At 37.7% G+C, this 17,935-nt stretch overlaps 1 protein-coding gene across 2 annotated transcripts in view; it reads left to right on the top strand.

Annotated features, from left to right (window-relative positions):
- Nucleotides 1-16,620, top strand: part of Nup160 (nucleoporin 160) — a 58,288-nt gene extending 41,668 nt beyond the window's left edge. For both annotated transcript variants that reach the window (XM_046458208.2, XM_046458204.2), the window contains exons 24-36: nucleotides 974-1,069; nucleotides 1,173-1,267; nucleotides 1,361-1,457; nucleotides 1,551-1,656; nucleotides 5,000-5,160; nucleotides 6,187-6,247; nucleotides 6,952-7,062; nucleotides 7,227-7,350; nucleotides 8,709-8,810; nucleotides 10,890-11,031; nucleotides 13,585-13,710; nucleotides 15,466-15,570; nucleotides 15,979-16,620. In XM_046458208.2, the coding sequence (XP_046314164.1) occupies nucleotides 974-1,069; nucleotides 1,173-1,267; nucleotides 1,361-1,457; nucleotides 1,551-1,656; nucleotides 5,000-5,160; nucleotides 6,187-6,247; nucleotides 6,952-7,062; nucleotides 7,227-7,350; nucleotides 8,709-8,810; nucleotides 10,890-11,031; nucleotides 13,585-13,710; nucleotides 15,466-15,570; nucleotides 15,979-16,068 (1,416 nt within the window). In that variant the 3' untranslated portion in view covers nucleotides 16,069-16,620. The remainder of the gene's footprint in view (nucleotides 1-973; nucleotides 1,070-1,172; nucleotides 1,268-1,360; nucleotides 1,458-1,550; nucleotides 1,657-4,999; nucleotides 5,161-6,186; nucleotides 6,248-6,951; nucleotides 7,063-7,226; nucleotides 7,351-8,708; nucleotides 8,811-10,889; nucleotides 11,032-13,584; nucleotides 13,711-15,465; nucleotides 15,571-15,978) is intronic.
- The last annotated feature ends 1,315 nt before the right edge of the window (nucleotides 16,621-17,935 follow it).

Raw genomic sequence — 17,935 nt, 5'->3', positions numbered from 1 at the left:
AGAGCCTGAGGCAGGAACATTACTTGAGCTTTGGAGTTTGGGACCAGCCTGGGTGCCATAATGAGACCCCATCTCTTAAAAAAAAGCCCAAGTCAGGTGTGGTTGTTTATGACCATAATCTCAGGGACTTGGGAGACTGAGGCAGGAGAATCACAAGCTCGAGGCCAGTCTGAGCAACTTAGTGAGGCCCTAAGCAACTTAGCAAGACCCTGTCTCAAAATAAAAATAAAAAGAAGGCTGGGAATGTGGCTTAGTGGTACAAACAGCCTTGGGTTCAATCACTGATGCAAAAAAAAAAAAAAAAAAAAGCCCAATATTTAATCCCTCTATTATTTATTAATAGTGGTTGGTTTGTTCTATAAAGAACATGTTAAGACTATCTCTCTTGGGCTGGGAATGTGGCTCAAGCGGTAACGTGCTTGCCTGGCATGCACGGGGCGCAGGGTTCGATCCTCACCACCACATACAAATAAAATAAAGATGTTGTGACCACCGAAAACTGAAAAATAAATATTAAAAAATATTCTCTCTCTCTCTCTCTCTCTTGCTTTCTCTCCTCCTCTCTCTCTTTAAAAAAAAAAAAGACTATCTCTCTTAACTTTATCTTTCTCTGTTCCAACCTAACACAATCAAAATTATCTGTAACTTGTGAGCCATTATTCCAGTGTTATTATCTGGAAAAACAAATAGATTTTATAACGGTCGAATCTAAAGAAAAATCTTAATATTAACCAAATAATCCTGTCCTTTTTATCAGCACCTTTTTTCTGAATGGTTCTAAGGATGGAACCCAGGGCCTCAAGCCTATTAGGCAAGGCTCTCCCACTGAGCTACCTCCCTAGTCCCCTTATCAGTGCCTTTAATTTAATCTTTACTTACCTAATGATGTTTCTGACTAATTTTGAACAATAATTCAATTTGGAATACCACTGCCATATTAATTTTAATGAAAATTTCTTGAATTTCTCTTTAGGTTTTACGTCTTCTAGATGTTGTTGGATTGCCTGAGCTGGTTATTCAGTTGGCTACATCAGCAATAACTGAAGCAGGTGATGACTGGAAAAGTCAGGTAAAAACTATTATTTGCTTTATTTTTCTTGAAGGTTGTTCTGGACATTGTATTTTAATTTTCATTGCCCTTTTTTGATATTTGATCTAAATTTGATATTTAGGCTACTTTACGGACATGCATTTTCAAACATCATTTGGATTTGGGTCACAACAGCCAAGCATATGAGGCCTTAACCCAAATTCCTGACTCCAGCAGGTAATCTTACAGTCTTTTTAACACAAGGCAATTTACCAGCCCTGTTTAACCCACTATGGCATTTTACCCTTATAACCCTTTCTTTTCTTCCAGGCAGTTAGATTGTTTACGGCAACTAGTGGTAGTTCTCTGTGAACGCTCACAGCTACAGGATCTTGTAGAGTTTCCTTATGTGAATCTGCATAATGAGGTAATTTTATGTATCCGCTGATGTCTAGAAACAGTTCTGTTGGTTGTCACGATTGCTACTAACATTGATGCCTCATTGTTTTTCCTACATTAGGTTGTGGCAATAATTGAATCTCGTGCTAGAGCTGTGGACCTTATGACTCACAATTACTATGAACTTCTCTATGCCTTTCACGTCTATCGCCACAATTACCGCAAAGGTGAGCAACTGAACAAAGACACTTGGTATTGGAGGCTGCCTTATAAGTTTAATAATATTTTATCAAAAATGTGTGTTGGGCTTATCTAAGTTTTAGTTGTGTTTAAGTACAAGCTTCACTTCATCCTTTTGAAGATTACCTGTTAGCTTTGAAGATGTATTTATATACTTACCCCATTCTAGAACATTCTCAGATTATTTCCAGTGAGATGGCATTCTATGTGCATTTTCTCTCCAGTTATAAAGGAAGCTTGAGGGACTTGGGTTATGGCTCAGCGGTAGAGCGCTCACCTTGCATGTTCAAGGCTCTGAGTTCAATCCTCGGCACCACATAAAAATTAAATAAATAAATAAAGTTATCGTGTACAGCTACAAAAAAAATAATAAAATAAAGGAAGCTTGAGCTTTCCCACTAGAGATAGTTTGGGGTTTTGTTTGTTTTTGTTTTTGTTTTTAACTAGTTTTGTGTGTGTAGGCTATTTTACCCGAGGCTTCCTCTCTTTATTTTAGTTGTTGGAGTAAAATTCTGCTACTTAGGTCATCTAAATATAATAGATAGGGCTGCGGTTGTGGCTCAGTGGTATAGCACTTGCCTAGCACGTGTGAGGCCCTGGGTTCGATCCTCAGCACCACATAAAAATAAATAAATAAAATAAAGATATTGTGTCCAACTACAACTAAAAAATAAATTTAAAAAAATAAATAAATATAATACATAGCATTCTTAATTATAGATGGTTGAAATCTCACATCTCTTCAATTTTATGCAAAACCCTTAGAGAGTTGTAAATTTCACAGAGGTTATTGAATGATTTCCTAGTAAATTTTTTTATTAATGATATCCTACTGCATTCTGAGTGATCTCCTAGTGAACTTTTTTATTAATGATCTTACTGCATTCTTCTCTCTCTCCTCTCTCTATTTTATTTTAATTTTTTTGGTACCAGGAATTGTACCCACGAGTTTTTAACCACTAAGACAAATTTCCAGCCCTTTTTAATATTTTATCTAGAGATAGGGTCCCACTTAGTTGCAAGTGCCTCATTAAGTTGCTGAGGCTGGCTTTGAACTTGCAATCCTCCTACCTCAGCTTCCCAAGTTGCTGGGATTACAGGCGTGCACCGCCGTGCCTGGCTCTCTCTTTTTAATTAAATGATATCCTAGTGAATTCTTATTTTTCACTTTCTTTTTTTGCTGGTAATTGAATCCACAGATTCATACATGCTAAACTTATACAAGCTGAGCTATACCTGCAACCCCTCAACTTTTTAGTTTTTAAGATCTTTCAAGTCTACAGAAAAACTAAATATTAGTACAGTATCACCAACCCATGTATCCTTCACCCAAATTCAACAATTATTACTATTTTGCCACATCTTTTTTCCTATCTTCCTACCTTCCTTATTTCCTTTCTCTCATTTTCTCTACTTATTTACTTAATTATTTGTTTATTTTTTGCTTATCACTTTGAGAGTAAGTTATGGATATCATGTCTATTAACACATAATTAGTCCAGCTATTTCTCCTAAAGACATTCTTTTACATAATGTTAATGCGATCCTCAAATTAAGAAAATGTGACTAATTTAGTTTGGTTTTATTTATTTGTTTTTCTGGTGGTACTGGGACTCAAACAAGTACTTTATTCCTAAGCTACATCTCCTCTCCAGCCCCTTTTATTCTTTATTTTTGAGACAAAAATCTTGGTAATTGCCCTGACCAGCCTCAAACTTGGAAACCTCCTGCCTCAGCCTCCTGAGTAGTGGAATTATAAACATGTATTACTGCTATTCTTTAGATTTTTTTTTATCATGCAGGAAAAGAAATAATTAAAGATCTCTCATTATCTGCTTGCATTGTAATATCCATTGTATCAACCTGATTAGGACCAATTTAGCAAGATTAACTAATGTTCAGGTCTTCTGAAGAGAGACTGTACTTCTTTCTTTCTTTTTCTTTTCTTTTTTTTTTTTTTTTTTTTTTTTTTGGTGGTACCAGGGATTGAACTCAGGGGCACTCAACCACTGAGCCACATCCCCAGCCCCATTTTGTATTTTATTTAGAGACAGGGGCTCACTGAGTTGCTTAGTGCCTCCCTAAATTGCTGAAGCTGGCTTTGAACTCATGATCCTTCTGTCTCAGCCTCCCCAGCTGCTGGGATCTCAGGCGTGCATCACTGCACCTGATGAGAGAGAGACTGTACTTCTAACATAGTGTCCTATGTATTACAGGAGCTCAAAAAATATTTGCTGTAAAAATTTTTTTTTTAAATAGTGCAGTTTTTAGGGCTGGGGATATAGCTCAGTTGGTAGATGCATTTATTTAATGGGTCGTATATGCCCAGTTCCTTGTGTTGTATAGTTCCTGCATTTATTGCTATTGCCTTTGCATGCACAAGGCCCTGAGTTCAATCCCCAGCACCACCAAAAAAAAGAAAAAAAAAAAACTTTTTGTTTTGGTTTTTATAGGGTATTTTTAATGAAAACAAAAAAGTATGATTTTTAAATGCCCTGGAGTCCCACACTATCCTAGAATAATGTATTTTTTAGTATCTCATTCAATGTAATGAATGGTGTTTTGTAGCTCAGTAAAGACATGGGATGTGAGCTAAGGTTGTGGCTGAGTGGTAGCGCACTTGCCTAGCATGTATGAAGCACTGGGTTCAATCCTAAGCACCACATAAAAATAAATATATAAATAAATAAAGTTATTAAGAAATTCCACCAGAAAAAAAAAGACATGGTATATAGTTCAATGCGTACCTAGTATATTCGAGACCCTAAGTTCAATCCCTGTTACTGTCCCCTGCCCCGAAAAAAAAGCTAGATTACATTTGGTATGGGGGTGTATCTAAAAGCCAAAAATTCATCACAAAGAAATGATAAATACTTGAGGTGACAGATAATGTTAATTTGCCTGATTTGCTCATTCTACAATGTATGCATGTATGGAAACATCACAATATACCCCATAAATATTGTCAATTAAAAATAAACCTTGGGCTGTAGCTCAGTGGCAGAGCCCTTGCCTAGCATGTGTGAGGCACTGGGTTTGATCCTTAGCACTGCATAAAAATAAACATAAAATAAATGTATGCTGTCCATCTACAACTACAAAATTTTAAATAAATAAAACTTTTTAAAATGTGAAAATTTTAAAAATAAGATCAACAATAACATTTCCCATATTTTTCAAACTGTGTTGAAATGCACATAGCATAAAATTGCCATCTTAACCTTTTGTTAAGTGTTCTCATGTGTATACACCACCATGCCTGGCCCTCTGTGTGTATCTCTAAGGAAACATTTTTTAAATTCTTATGTCTAATTTATTATTGCCTCATAGCTGGCACAGTGATGTTTGAATATGGAATGCGTCTTGGCAGAGAAGTTCGAACTCTCCGGGGACTTGAGAAGCAAGGCAACTGTTATCTGGCTGCTATCAATTGTTTACGGCTTATTCGTCCAGAATATGCATGGATTGTGCAGCCAGCATCTGGTGCAGTGGTATGAGAACTTTCCATTTTGGAATTTGGGGATCATTTAATCTTTAGTTTTGTCCTTGCAAAACTATTATCTTATTTTGCATCATTTCATTTAAAATTTCTGCAGAGGTACTTGTAAACTTAAACTCTTTGCGGCAATTCAACTATAATAGAATACTGTCCCTTAAATTCCCAAGTTCAGAATTTTTGTAGGAAGACTTATTGTAGAGTGGCTTTGGAGTTAGCCTTGACTGACTTCAGGCAAGTTCTTTAATTTTTTGTTATTTGGTTAACCTCTTGCATAAAATAGGGTTGATAGTATCTACCTTGTAAAGGATTATTTGGGTATTAAAAGATAATTTGATCCAGGCAGTGGCCCATGCCTGTTATCCCAGTGCTTAGGAGGCTGAGACAGGAGAATTGCAAGTTCAAAACCAGCCTCAGCAAAAGCAAGGCCCAGTCTCTAAATAAAACACAAAATAGCCCTGAGGATGTGGCTCAGTGGTCAAGTTCCCCTGAATTCAACCTCCAATACCAAAAAAAAAAAAAAAAGATAATTTGAGTACATTGCCTAAAACAGTGATAGTGTCTGGCCCACAAAAAGTGTTTAATAAACAATTGCTTTTATTTCAAACATGTTTATTAATTCAGTTTGCAATTGTTTTAAAGAATACAAACCTTTGAATTTTTCCCACCATGCTCATGGGTCACATATGCCCAGATCCTTGTGTTGTATAGTTTCTGCATTTATTGGCTATTGCCTGGGATTTTCAATAGAAATTATAACTTTGGAACTAAGGAAAGCCATGTGACATATATGGAGATCAAGTCCATGTCTTTGGACTCAGTAATGCTTATAGTAAAGTGAGCCAGCTTGGCAGATGACTCCATTTGATAGCCACAGCACCTGTGTAAGAAGAGTTGTGCTGGGTGAAGTAAAAATAATTTCTATTGAAAAGATTTAAGCATGTAATCTCTAAATCACTGTTAATGATATCAAAATAAAAATACCAATTTTCACAGTTTAATCTTTGTTTTGTCTTATCAGTATGATCGCCCTGGAGCATCCCCTAAAAGGAATCATGATGGAGAGTGCACAGCTGCCCCAAGTGAGTCAAGGTCTCATGCTGATCTTTACTGAACAGTAGTTATATTGTCAGTAGATCTATAGATGGTTATATATAATATAGACAGTTATAACTATATGTTATATACTATAAATAATATACAATAGTGACATTAAAATATGGCAAAATTCCTTCTTTTTAATTTGTTTTCAGCCTTTAATCTGCTGAAGGTTATCTGGTATGGTAGCCCTTTGAAAATGCTCTATGGTACTATGAGAAATGAAAATGCTTAAAAGACAGTGTTTTTGTTGCCTGTTGTATTTAAATCAGCTTAATACCATTTTTTCCCTCTGGTTCCTTTAATATTACCAGGGGGGCATGATGTCTTTCATTAAGAGCCTGTGCTGTAGATTTGAACACACCTGGTTTTAATTCTGCCTCTCTCACCTTGGCCATGTTCCTTTCTTGTTGATAGAGATGGTAGTATTTCACAGTTGTAAGACTTAAATAAAGTTACATGTAAATAACTGGTAAGCACCTCCGACCACAGCTGTTGATTAGAGTGATTTGACTTGACTCAGCAGTACAAGTGAAGCAAGGATGTTGCTAATTTTTTAAATTAGCTTTTACTGAGGCCCAACTGAATGTTCACTTAATGTTTAGTGGAAAATGACAACAGTACCTTAATCTAACAGACAAATCTTTTGTACTTTGGGAACTGAAAGTAATTTTCTTTTGATTTCTAGCCAATCGGCAAATTGAAATCTTAGAACTGGAAGATCTGGAGAAAGAGTGCTCCTTGGCTCGCATTCGTCTCACTCTGGCTCAGCATGATCCGTCAGCAGTTGCAGTTGCAGGTAAGAATTTAAAACCTCTAATGTGTCAGTACAGTAGTACACTGTAGGGCTAGGCAGTGTGCTGGGTAGGTACAGAGTGAAGGGTTGTTAACTCTGAGATATTCATCGACAAAGCAAAGCAGATACCCTTGGGTGAACTAACTAGCCATTTTCCATTTCCACAGGAAGTTCTTCAGCAGAGGAGATGGTTGCTCTCTTGGTTCAGGCTGGCCTCTTTGACACCGCCATATCACTCTGTCAGACTTTTAAGCTTCCCTTAACACCAGTCTTTGAGGGGCTTGCTTTCAAGTATGTAAAAACTTATATTTTAATAGACTTGATTTTCTAATGCAGAGATATTATCCTATTACTTAATGTGAGGCAGTGATCACAAACCAGTAACCTGCCTGTAAGCCAGTTAGTTAGATTGGTACTGTAAGCCATTTATGTTTAAAAGAAGTGAGTTTTTTGTTTTGTTTTGTTTTTAATTATGCAATAAGTTTTTGCTGTGACTTTTTAAAAATTTTTTTTTAGTTACAGTTGGGCACAATACCTTTTTTTTAATTAATCTTGGAGGGGCTGCTCAGCAGTAGAGCACTTCCCTAGTAAGTGCGAGGCACTGGGTTCGATCCTCAGCACCACATAAAAATAAATAAAATAAAGGTATTGTGTTCAACTACAACTAAAAAAAACATATATATATATATTTTTTAATGTAATCATGGGGCATGGGGTTAGAAATGATGGTGGAATTGATGGACATCATTATCCAAAGTACATGTATAAAGACATGAATTGGTGTGAATACACTTTGTATACAACCAGAGATATGAAAAGTTTGTGTTCTGTATGTGTAATATGAATTGTAATGTATTCCATTGTCATATATAAGTTAAAAAAAAAAAGTAATATTGATTTATAGCTTCTCATGAGAAGTCAGAAGAGCAGACCAGCCTGAGTTAGGTAATGGTATCCACTGTAGATAAGGCATATTTGTATTCTTTTCGTTCCTTTAAGACATCTGTTGACCCCCTCTTCGGCGTATTATAAGGCACCATATCTCACCATAATTGTTGCCATACCATTAAGGCACATTTATGAGTGTACTATGCATCCTAATTTTGTATCAAAGACAGTTTAGTAATAAATGAATTGTAAGCATATTAGTGTGACTTAAAAGAAATAGCTTTGCATAATGATTGCACCCCATTTTCTGCAAAATAAATTGGCATAAAATGTGATGATTGTGCAGTAAAATACAGTATTGCTGGGCTGAGGTGTAGCTCAGTGGTAGGATTGCTTGCCTAGCTTATAGAAGGACCTGAGTTCTGTCCATAGTACCCCAAAAATAAAAATTTTGAAAAGTTCTTATTTAATTGACCTTATACCTATTAGTAAAGTGGTTTGTGAATTAGAAATATTTTTAAACATTCAGAATTTGTCATCATTAATTTTCTCCTGGAAGTAAAGTATCTCTGACACCTAATTGGTGGCCCCTTATGGGTCATCCAGTTATGTGGCTTTGAGAAGGAAGAACTAATACTCCAGAAGTAAATTTAGCAATATACTAGAGCTAAAGTTGTCTTCGTATCTCTAGTTTTAGTAGCAAGGTGAAGTGGTTGCACTTCAGCAGTTAGTTTACTGGTGAGGAACCGTTTTCATTGCAGATGCATCAAGTTACAGTTTGGAGGAGAGGCAGCACAAGCAGAAGCCTGGGCCTGGCTGGCAGCCAATCAATTGTCCTCCGTCATCACTACTAAAGAATCAAGGTACATCCCTAGTGTTCTTCTGGTTCTGGCTGGGTTTACTCTTAGTCAGCAAGTTGGCACATACCTATAGTCCCAAGCACTAGGAAGGTCATTTGAGCTCACAAGTTAGGGACCAGTCTGGGCAAAATAGCAAGGCCCCCTCTTGAAAAAGGAAAGTATTCTTTAAGGCAAAATTATATATTTACTTGGCTTTAGAACATCATGTTCATTTTTTTCCCCATTCCTTCCATTGGGCTAACACTGCATTGCTGACATCACAGTGTCCCCTTATAACTTGTTTCTAGCTAATCTTTAGCAACCCCGCCAACCCCCATTGTCTATTATACCTTTTTTAGATCTTCTCTCTCCATGTACTTTTCCAGTGCACCCAGTGATGTACCTGAATGTACATCAGTTTCTTCTTCACAATCCTCAAATAATCTAACCCTCAGTAAACTCTTTTCTGAAATTAATTTACACTTGTATTATGCATCTTGGCATTTTAGAATGGTAGAGAATATGGACATTGTTTTAATTTCTGATGCTTTAACAGAATACCTGAGACTGGGTATATGTAACAGCAGAATTTTATTTGGCTCACAGTTCTGGAGCCTAGGAAGTTCAACGTCAAGGTGCCAGCATCTGCTCAGGGCCTTCTTTCTTCATCATTCCATGGCAGAAGGTAGAAGGACAAGAGAGGGTTAAGTGTGCCTTTCCAGCAAATTCTACACTCCCAATAACTAACCCACTCCCACAATAAGGACATTAATCCTTTCCATATGTGAGAACAGAGCCTCTTATTAGGCCCCACCTCCCAATACTATCCCATTGGGGATTGAGTTCCCAACACATGAACTTTGAGAGACTGTTCAATCCATAGCAGCAGTTCTCTAATATTACTTTTCAACCCCTAAATTAGCACATCAGAATTGCTTATTAAAACAGATTATGAGATAGCACCCTATTCTAAGTCAGAACTTCTACATGATTCTAATGTTTGTTCAAGTTTGGGAACCACTAAAAAAAAAAAAATCTGAGCCAGTTTGCTTCCCTCTGCTGAAATCCTTAAACAAATTAAATTAATTGTAGAGTAATATTAATATGTGGTTAGTGGAGCCAGGCACAGTGGCGCACACCTGTAATCCTGCAGCTCAGGACACTGAGGCAGTAGGATCATGAGTTCAAAGCCAGCCTCAGCAACATCAAGGCACTAAGCAACTCAGTGAGACCCTTTCTCTAAATAAAATACAAAAATTGGGTTGGGGGTGTGGTTCAATGTTTGAGTGCCCCTGAGTTCAAACCCCAGTACCGCACCCTCTCTCTCTCCCCCCCCCCCCGCCGCCCCCCCGCAAAAGTGATTAGTAGGAGAAAAACATAAGAACCAAAATCTAAGTCATCTAGGTTCCAGTACTATTCAAAGTCATAGTGAACCTAAGTGTATTAGTTACCCTTCTAAAGGTCTTTCTTTGTAAATACATACTATAAATAGTACTGTAAATCACTGTTAAGAATATGAAACTCTTGCCAGGCTCAGTGGTACACACATGTAATCCCATGTGACTGGGGAGGCTGAGGCAGGATGATCACAAGTTGAAGGCCAGCCTGGGAAATATAGACTCTGTCTTAAAATAAAAAATAAAGCCTAGCATAGCATTTATGCTTGTGATCTTAGCAGCTTGGGAGGCTGAGGCAAGAGGATTGGAAGTACCAGGCCAGTTTTAGCAATTTAGCCCAACCCTGTCTTAAAAAGTTAAAAAAATTAAAAAGGGCTGGGGATGTAAATAAATAAAAAATAAAAGGGCTGGGGTTATAGCAGCAGTAGAGTGCCCCTGGGTTTACTCCTTGGTTTTAAAAATAATATTAATAATAATAATCTGAAACTCTTCACTAACCAGGGATAGACTTCAAATTTTTTTTAAATCTAAAAGTCGGGCTGGGGCTGTAGCTCGTGGTAGAGCGCCTCCCTTGCATATGTAAGGCACTGGGTTCAATCCTCAGCACCACATAAAAATAAATAAATATACTGTGTGTTTATCTACAACTGAAAAATATTTTTTTAAAAAAATCTGAAATTCATTTGTCCTTTTTGATGTTTTCAAGTGCTACAGATGAAGCATGGCGACTATTGTCTACTTATCTAGACAGGTACAAAGTGCAGAATAACTTATATCACCACTGTGTAATCAATAAGCTCTTGTCCCATGGAGTGCCTCTGCCCAATTGGCTTATAAACAGTTACAAGGTATGTAACATCTTAACTTCTTGAGATTAAGAACCTGCTCTTTACCATTCTAAATAACTTCATGAGATAATTTTTTTTTAAAAAAAGGTTTGATAATTTATGGAAATATACTGAATTAAATACCGTGGGCAGTTTCTCAGTCATAGCTAAAATCACTAACAACAATGCCATACCATGGTTTTTAAAGTTCCACAGGTTACTAATTAGATAAATGCCTGCCTATATGCTAAATGAATAATGAGCATACGTTCAGAATAATAAGTATATGTAGGACATAGTTTCTACTGTTAACTCAAAACATTCATGTCAGTATGTAGAGTAGTTTCAAATGCAACAGTTTGTTTAAATTGGTATTGTCAAAATTGAGTTTGTGGATGATCTATGAGTCTGGTTATCTTACCATAAAGAAATAACCTTTGGCCGGATGCAGAGGCACATGCCTGTAATCCCAGTGGCTTGGGAAGCTGAGATAGGAAGATCGCAAGTTCAAAGCAACAGTGAGGTGCTAAGCAACTCAGTGAGACCCTTTCTCTAAATAAAATACAAAATAGGGCTGGGGATATGGCTCAGTGATCAAGTACCCCTGAGTTCAATCCCTTGTACCCAAAAATAAATAAATTTAATTTAATTTTTAAAAAATAAAAGAGAGGCTGGGATCGTGGCTCAGTGGTGGAGAGCTTACCTAGCAAGGGTAAGGCACTGGGTTTGATTCTCAGCACCACATACAAATAATAAAATAAAGGTCCATCAACAACTAAAAAATACTTTAAAAATAAACAAATGAATAAATGAGAAAGAAATAACTTTGGGCTGGGGATAGAGCTCAGTTGGTAGAGTGTTTGCCCCACAATCACAAGGCCCTGGGTTCAATCCCCAGCACCACAAAAAAGGAAAGAAAGAAATCACCTTGCCAGACACAGTGGCCCACGCCTGTGGTCCCAGCAGCTCAGGAAGCTGAGGCAGGAGGATTGCACTTTCAAAGCCAGCCTCAGCAATTAGCAAGACCCTAAGCAATTTAGTGAGACCCTGTCTCAAAGTAAAAAGGACTAGGGATGTAGCTCAGTGATAAAGTGCTCCCTGGGTTAATTCCCTAGTACCAAAAAAACAGAAATCACCTTAGGGCTGGGGATGTACCTTGGTGGTAGAGTTGTCACCTAGCAGCACCATCCCCAGTACTTCAAACGAAGAAACAAAAGAAAAACCTGAGGCAGTCTAAACTTTATAAAGAAAGAAGTTTAGGGGGCTGGAGATGAGGCTCAAGTGGTAGCGTGCTCGCCTGGCATGCGTTAGGCACTGGGTTCGATCCTCAGCACCACATAAAAATAAAATAAAGATTGTGTCCACCTAAAACTAAAAAATAAATATTAAAAAGAAAGAAAGAAAGAAATGTATCTGGCTAACAGTTTGGGATGCTGAAAATCCAAGGATATGTAGTGCCATCCATTGTAGGGCACCATGAGTGCCCTCTTGGCAGTGTCACATTGTGCAGATATGCCATGGTGTGAAAGGGCTGGGCTCACTTTTAATAATTCACTCTCAAGAACTACTGTAATCCCTCTAGGTAGCACCCTTGTTGATCTAAGGACCACCCCCGAGGCCCTATCACTTAAAGATCCCAACATTTCCCAAAGTCACCACATTAGGGACCAAGCCTCCAACATATGAGTTCTTGAGGGACAACCATAGCAGATTATCTGCATCAAGAAGAATTTAGGAGCTCAGGTTGTGGCTCAGTGGTAGAGTGCTTGCCTCACATGTGTGAAGCACTGGGTTCAATTCTCAGCCCATAAATAAATTAATTAATTAAATTAAATAAAGATCCATCAACAACTTAAAAAAATATTTTTGAAAAAGATAATCTGTAGTCTAAAATAAGGAAAGCTGATTTTAAGTTAAAAAATAGAGAAAATAAGATGATAAAAGAAATAATGTAATCAAATCAGAACATACAAAACATTTAACATAATTAATAGCATTCTTCTCTCAGAGGAGACAGAACCAATTAGGTATAAATTTAAACTGGTGATTCTTTGAACGACTTTTGCATTTGTCATTTATATATGTTTTGTTGTTTTTTTTCTTGTAGTACTTAAGATTGAACTCAGAGGAGTGCTTTACCACAGAGCTACATCCCTTTTTTTTTTTTTTTTTTTTGAGATGGTGTCCCACTGAGTTGCTGAAGTTAGCCTCAAATTTGCAGTATTCCTGTCTGATGTGTCTCGGTGGTAAAAGCACCCTGACTTCAATCCCTAGTACCAAAAAAAAAAAAAAGTAAGTGCCAGGGAATCAGACACTCAGCATCCTTTGCTCTGTGCTTGGGTAAAATGGAAGGAGGTATACATTCTAAATCACTGAATTTTTAGCTGGGCTGGTGGTACATACCTGTAATCCCAGCAACTCGAAAGGCTGAGGTAAAAGGATCACAAATCTGAGGCTAGTATGAACAATTTAGCAAAATGAAAAATAAAAGGGGTTGGGGTAGCTCAGTGGTAGAGTACCCTTGAATTCAGTCCTAGTACTAGCCAGCAGGGAAATATCACTGGCTTTTTACAGAAAGTTGATGCTGCTGAGTTGCTTCGTCTATACTTGAACTATGACCTTTTGGAAGAAGCTGTGGATTTGGTCTCTGAGTATGTGGATGCTGTATTGGGAAAAGGACATCAGTACTTTGGGATTGAGGTAGGTACATATAAATATTTCTTTTTAATTCTGTATTAACATATCAAGTAAGACAAGGATCTGAAAGTAAATTCAATGTATGTTAGTCTGACCTTTATTGTTTGCAGTTAAATAAATATTGGCCCTGTAGGTATATCTAATTTCCTGTTTATAAAATGGGGATACATTTCTTTTTTCTCCATTAAAAGAATGTGGCTTTTGCACTAAGAGTATAGTTCAGTGATAGAGCACTTGCCTAGCATGCATAAAGCCCTGGTTCAGTCTCCAGCACCATAGAAGTAAGGGGGCAAGGAAAGAATGTGGCTTTAGTTAGTATTTGGTGTTTTGTGTAGAGGGATTATGCCATCTCTACAGGGTTTTCTTTTACCTGGTACTTGGGATTAAACCCAGGATGCTTAACCACTGAGCCACATCCCCAGCCCATTTTATTTTTTATTTTGAGACAGAGTCTGACTAAGTTGCTTAGGTCCTTGCTAAGTTGCTAAGGCTGATCCTGCCTGGGATTACAGACATGCCTCAACATATCCAGCTCTACAAGGTTTTCTTATTTAATCCTTACAACAGCCTTATCGATAAGAGGCTGTTTTATTCCTTATTTCTTAGAACGTCTGATGAACCAGGCACAGTAGTGCATACTTGTAATCCCAGCAACTCTGGAAACTGAGTCAGGAGATCCCAAGTTCAAGGCCAGCCTAGGCAATTTAGCAAGACCCTGTCTCAAAATAAAAAAATTAAATGGTGTGGGGAATCCGGGCATGGTGACACACAACTGTACTCTCAGTGGCTCAAGAGGCTGAGGCCAGAGGATCACAAGTTCAAAGCTAGCCTCAGCAATTTAGCAAAGCCCTAAGCAACTCAGTGAGACCCTGTCTATAAATAAAATATTTTAAAAAGGGGGCTGGGGCCAGGCGTGGTGGAACATGCCTGTAATCCCAGTGCCTCAGGAGGCTGAGGCAAGAGGATCAAGAGTTCAAAGCCAGCCTCAGCAAAAATGAGGCGCAAAGCAACTCAGTGAGACCCTATCTCTAAATAAAGTACAAAATAGGACTGGAGATGTGGCTCAGTGGTCGGGTGCCCTTGAGTTCAATCCCCAGAAACCTCTGCCCACCAAAGGGTGGATGGGGCTTGGGGATATGTCTAAATGGTTAAGCGCTGCTGGGTTCAATCTCTGGTACCAAAAAATAGAGGGTGGGGATATAACTCAGTGGTAGAACACCCCAGGTTCCATCTCTAGCATCAGTAAATCAGAAAACAGGCCCAGAGGTTACACATTCCAAATCTGAAACAGATTATGAATAGATGAGCCAGGTCTAAACAGGTCTGGCTTATTATAGAAATGAGTTCTTAAATTATCAAGGAAGTATTCAGAACTTTGAAAGTTGAGCTTTCCTGTCCTTTTCCAGTTTTGTTTTTGCTTTTAGTATTTTGTTTTCAGATAATTTGAATTTAAAATTTTAAATTAAATTTCACACTGAAATAGAGAATAGTTTCAATTTGTCCATCTCGAGAAGAGTTGTTAAAGTGTATTTATCCTTAATAGACCTTAGGGCTCCTTTAAGATTGAGTTGAAATAAATTTTTAAATTTATTTGATTTAACTGAGAAGGACAGTTTCCCCAGTTGAAAAGAAATATAGGAGGATCTTAACTGGTAAAAAGAATTAAGTATTTAATTCTTTTAGAGTCTTGTGGACCTATTATTCAGAAGAAGCAGTGCACTTTCAGATTTTTTTCAAATAATATCATTTTCCTTTCAGTTTCCACTGTCTGCAACAGCCCCAATGGTGTGGCTCCCATACTCCTCTATTGATCAGCTTCTCCAGGCTCTGGGAGAGAACAGTGCCAACAGTCACAACATCGCAGTATGTAAACTCTTTAATGAGTTGTCTTCTGTGAACTCCTGCAGTAGCAAGCTATACTTAACAAGTTGATCTTCAATTCCTAAGGACTAAGAGGGACAGCAAAAGCCAAATATTTATCCCTGTTAACATGCTGTTCCAGTCCCTTTATAAATAAGGTCAATGATTTAAGCAACTTTTCCAAAAAAATAAAAAATAAACTAATGAGAAACCATGCATTAATTACACAGAGACAAACTGCATTCAGTCCATTTTTAAAGAAGTTTACAGGGTTGGGGTTGTGGCCCAGTGATAGAGCACTCACCTAGCACATGTGAGGCACTGGGTTTGATCCTCAGCACCACATATCTAACATCAGTCTTTTTTAATCCTGGAATCACTCTGTAACGATTTTCTTCTTTTCCTTTACAGCTGTCCCAGAAAATACTTGACAAATTAGAGGACTACCAGCAAAAAGTTGATAAGGCAACACGTGATTTATTATACCGCCGGAACTTGTGATGGGGATTGTTACTAGCCTTTGAAACCACTTGGTGCCTCTTAGGGCTTAAGACTACTCTACCAGGAACCCTGTACTCAAGGCTGATTTTCCAAACTGTAAATGATGTGTACAACACTCAAGTCTGCATCCTGCACAAAATAGGAGGGCAGAAGAGTCAGAGGACCTGTGCTTGCTGGTGGTGCTAACACAATTTCTGCTTTTCAACCTTGGTCTCTCAAACAGCTACTTTTGTATATGATTCACAGCTTTTTTAGAGTTTATATATTTTTTTAAACTATTGAAGACATTCTTTATCTGCAAATTAAGACCTACTCTCACGTTCCAAAATAGCTGATGGTTGTTGGTTTGTTATAGCTGACCACCAAGAGCAGTCACTGCAAATATTTTAATTCTTCCCTATCACTTTTTGTATTTCAATGGAATTATTTTGGTCCAGAACTGACATGTATTTTCTGTATTGCAAACGGAGGCTAATGACTTTATGTACTCTTTTCATTATTTATTGTGGAGTTTTTGTATGATCTTCAATAAAGTATTAAATAATTTGCCTAGTTAAGCCTAAAATTACGACCAGATGTTTAAAGAAGGTATCAAACTTTGAGTCAGGTGTGGTGGTGCATGCCTATAAATCCAGCACCTGGGGAGGCTCAGGGGCAGGAGGATTGCAATTTGGGAGTCCAGCAAGACCCTACATCAAAATAAGAAATAAAAAGGACTAGAATGGGGCTTGGGATTTAGTTCAGTGGCAGAGCGTTTGCCTAGCACTCGCAAGGCCTGAGTTCGGTCCTCAGCCCTGGATAAAAAGCGGGGACGGGACTAGAATGTAGATCAGTGGTGGAGTACCCCTGAGTTAAAGCACTAGATTGCAATAAAGAAAAAAATGTGGGGGGGCTGGGGTTGTGGCTCAAGTGGTAGAGCACTCGCCTAGCACGTGTAAGACACTGGGTTCAATCCTCAGCACCACATAAAAATAATATAAAATAAAGTAAAGATATTGTGTACATCTTTTAAAAAACCCTTAAAAATAAAATAAAGATATTGATTGTGTCCACTAAAACTAAAAAATAAATATTAAAAAAAAAAAAGGAAAGCGTAGCTGGGGATGTAGCTCAGTGGTAGAATATCCCTTATTCTGTCCCCAGTACTGCAAAAAAAGAAAATATTATATTTTGAATCAGGTTCTGAAGCTAAAGTTGGGTAGACTTTTAGCTAAGAAAACAAATGGAAGTCAACCATGTAAAAAGCAATAGATTTTTCAAGTAAATTCTAATAATGTATAGGGCCAGAATGTACTAGATTGAGAAGCTTTCATGCCTATAAAATTTTAAGACGGTCTAAATTGCCCAAGCTGGCCTTGAACTTGTGATCCTCCTGCCTCAGTCTCCTGAATTGCACCACCACACCCAGCTATATACTTAAATTGTGTGAGTTTTTGCATGGTATTGTTGGTAAACTGAGATGTGTTTCTTTTTTTCATTTTAATTCTATCATGATTAATATGAGGCATTTGGTGCAATTAGGGATTGAGAGAGCCCTTGAACTCCCAGCTCTCTAAACTTAGGGTTTTTAACCATAGTAAGACACTTTGACCTAGATGTACTTATTTAACCCATGGCCTAAAAAACATTGGACCCTGTCATAGCATCTCTGTGGAGAGCTTCAAGTAGTGAGAGACTGGCTGCTCCAGAAATCTATCCAGTGGATTGCTGATCAAAGAAGGTATGGCTTCATGAGACCTCTACCAACTTTTCCTGTCCCCATATTTTTTTAGTTCAAGGCCTAAAACCCATGCTGGAGCCAGTCTAGTTTTTCTATTTTTCTTCTCTTTTTCATTTTGATTCCTACCAGAGCACAATGTGTATGCAA

Source organism: Marmota monax, unplaced genomic scaffold (genome assembly GCF_021218885.2).
Source record: "Marmota monax isolate L192 unplaced genomic scaffold, Marmota_monax_Labrador192_F-V1.1 WCK01_AAM20220418_F8-fsc00047, whole genome shotgun sequence".
In the NCBI taxonomy this organism is placed as follows: domain Eukaryota; kingdom Metazoa; phylum Chordata; class Mammalia; order Rodentia; family Sciuridae; genus Marmota; species Marmota monax.
The sequence above is the reverse complement of the archived record's forward strand: the minus strand, read 5'-3'. Positions and strand labels throughout refer to the sequence as shown.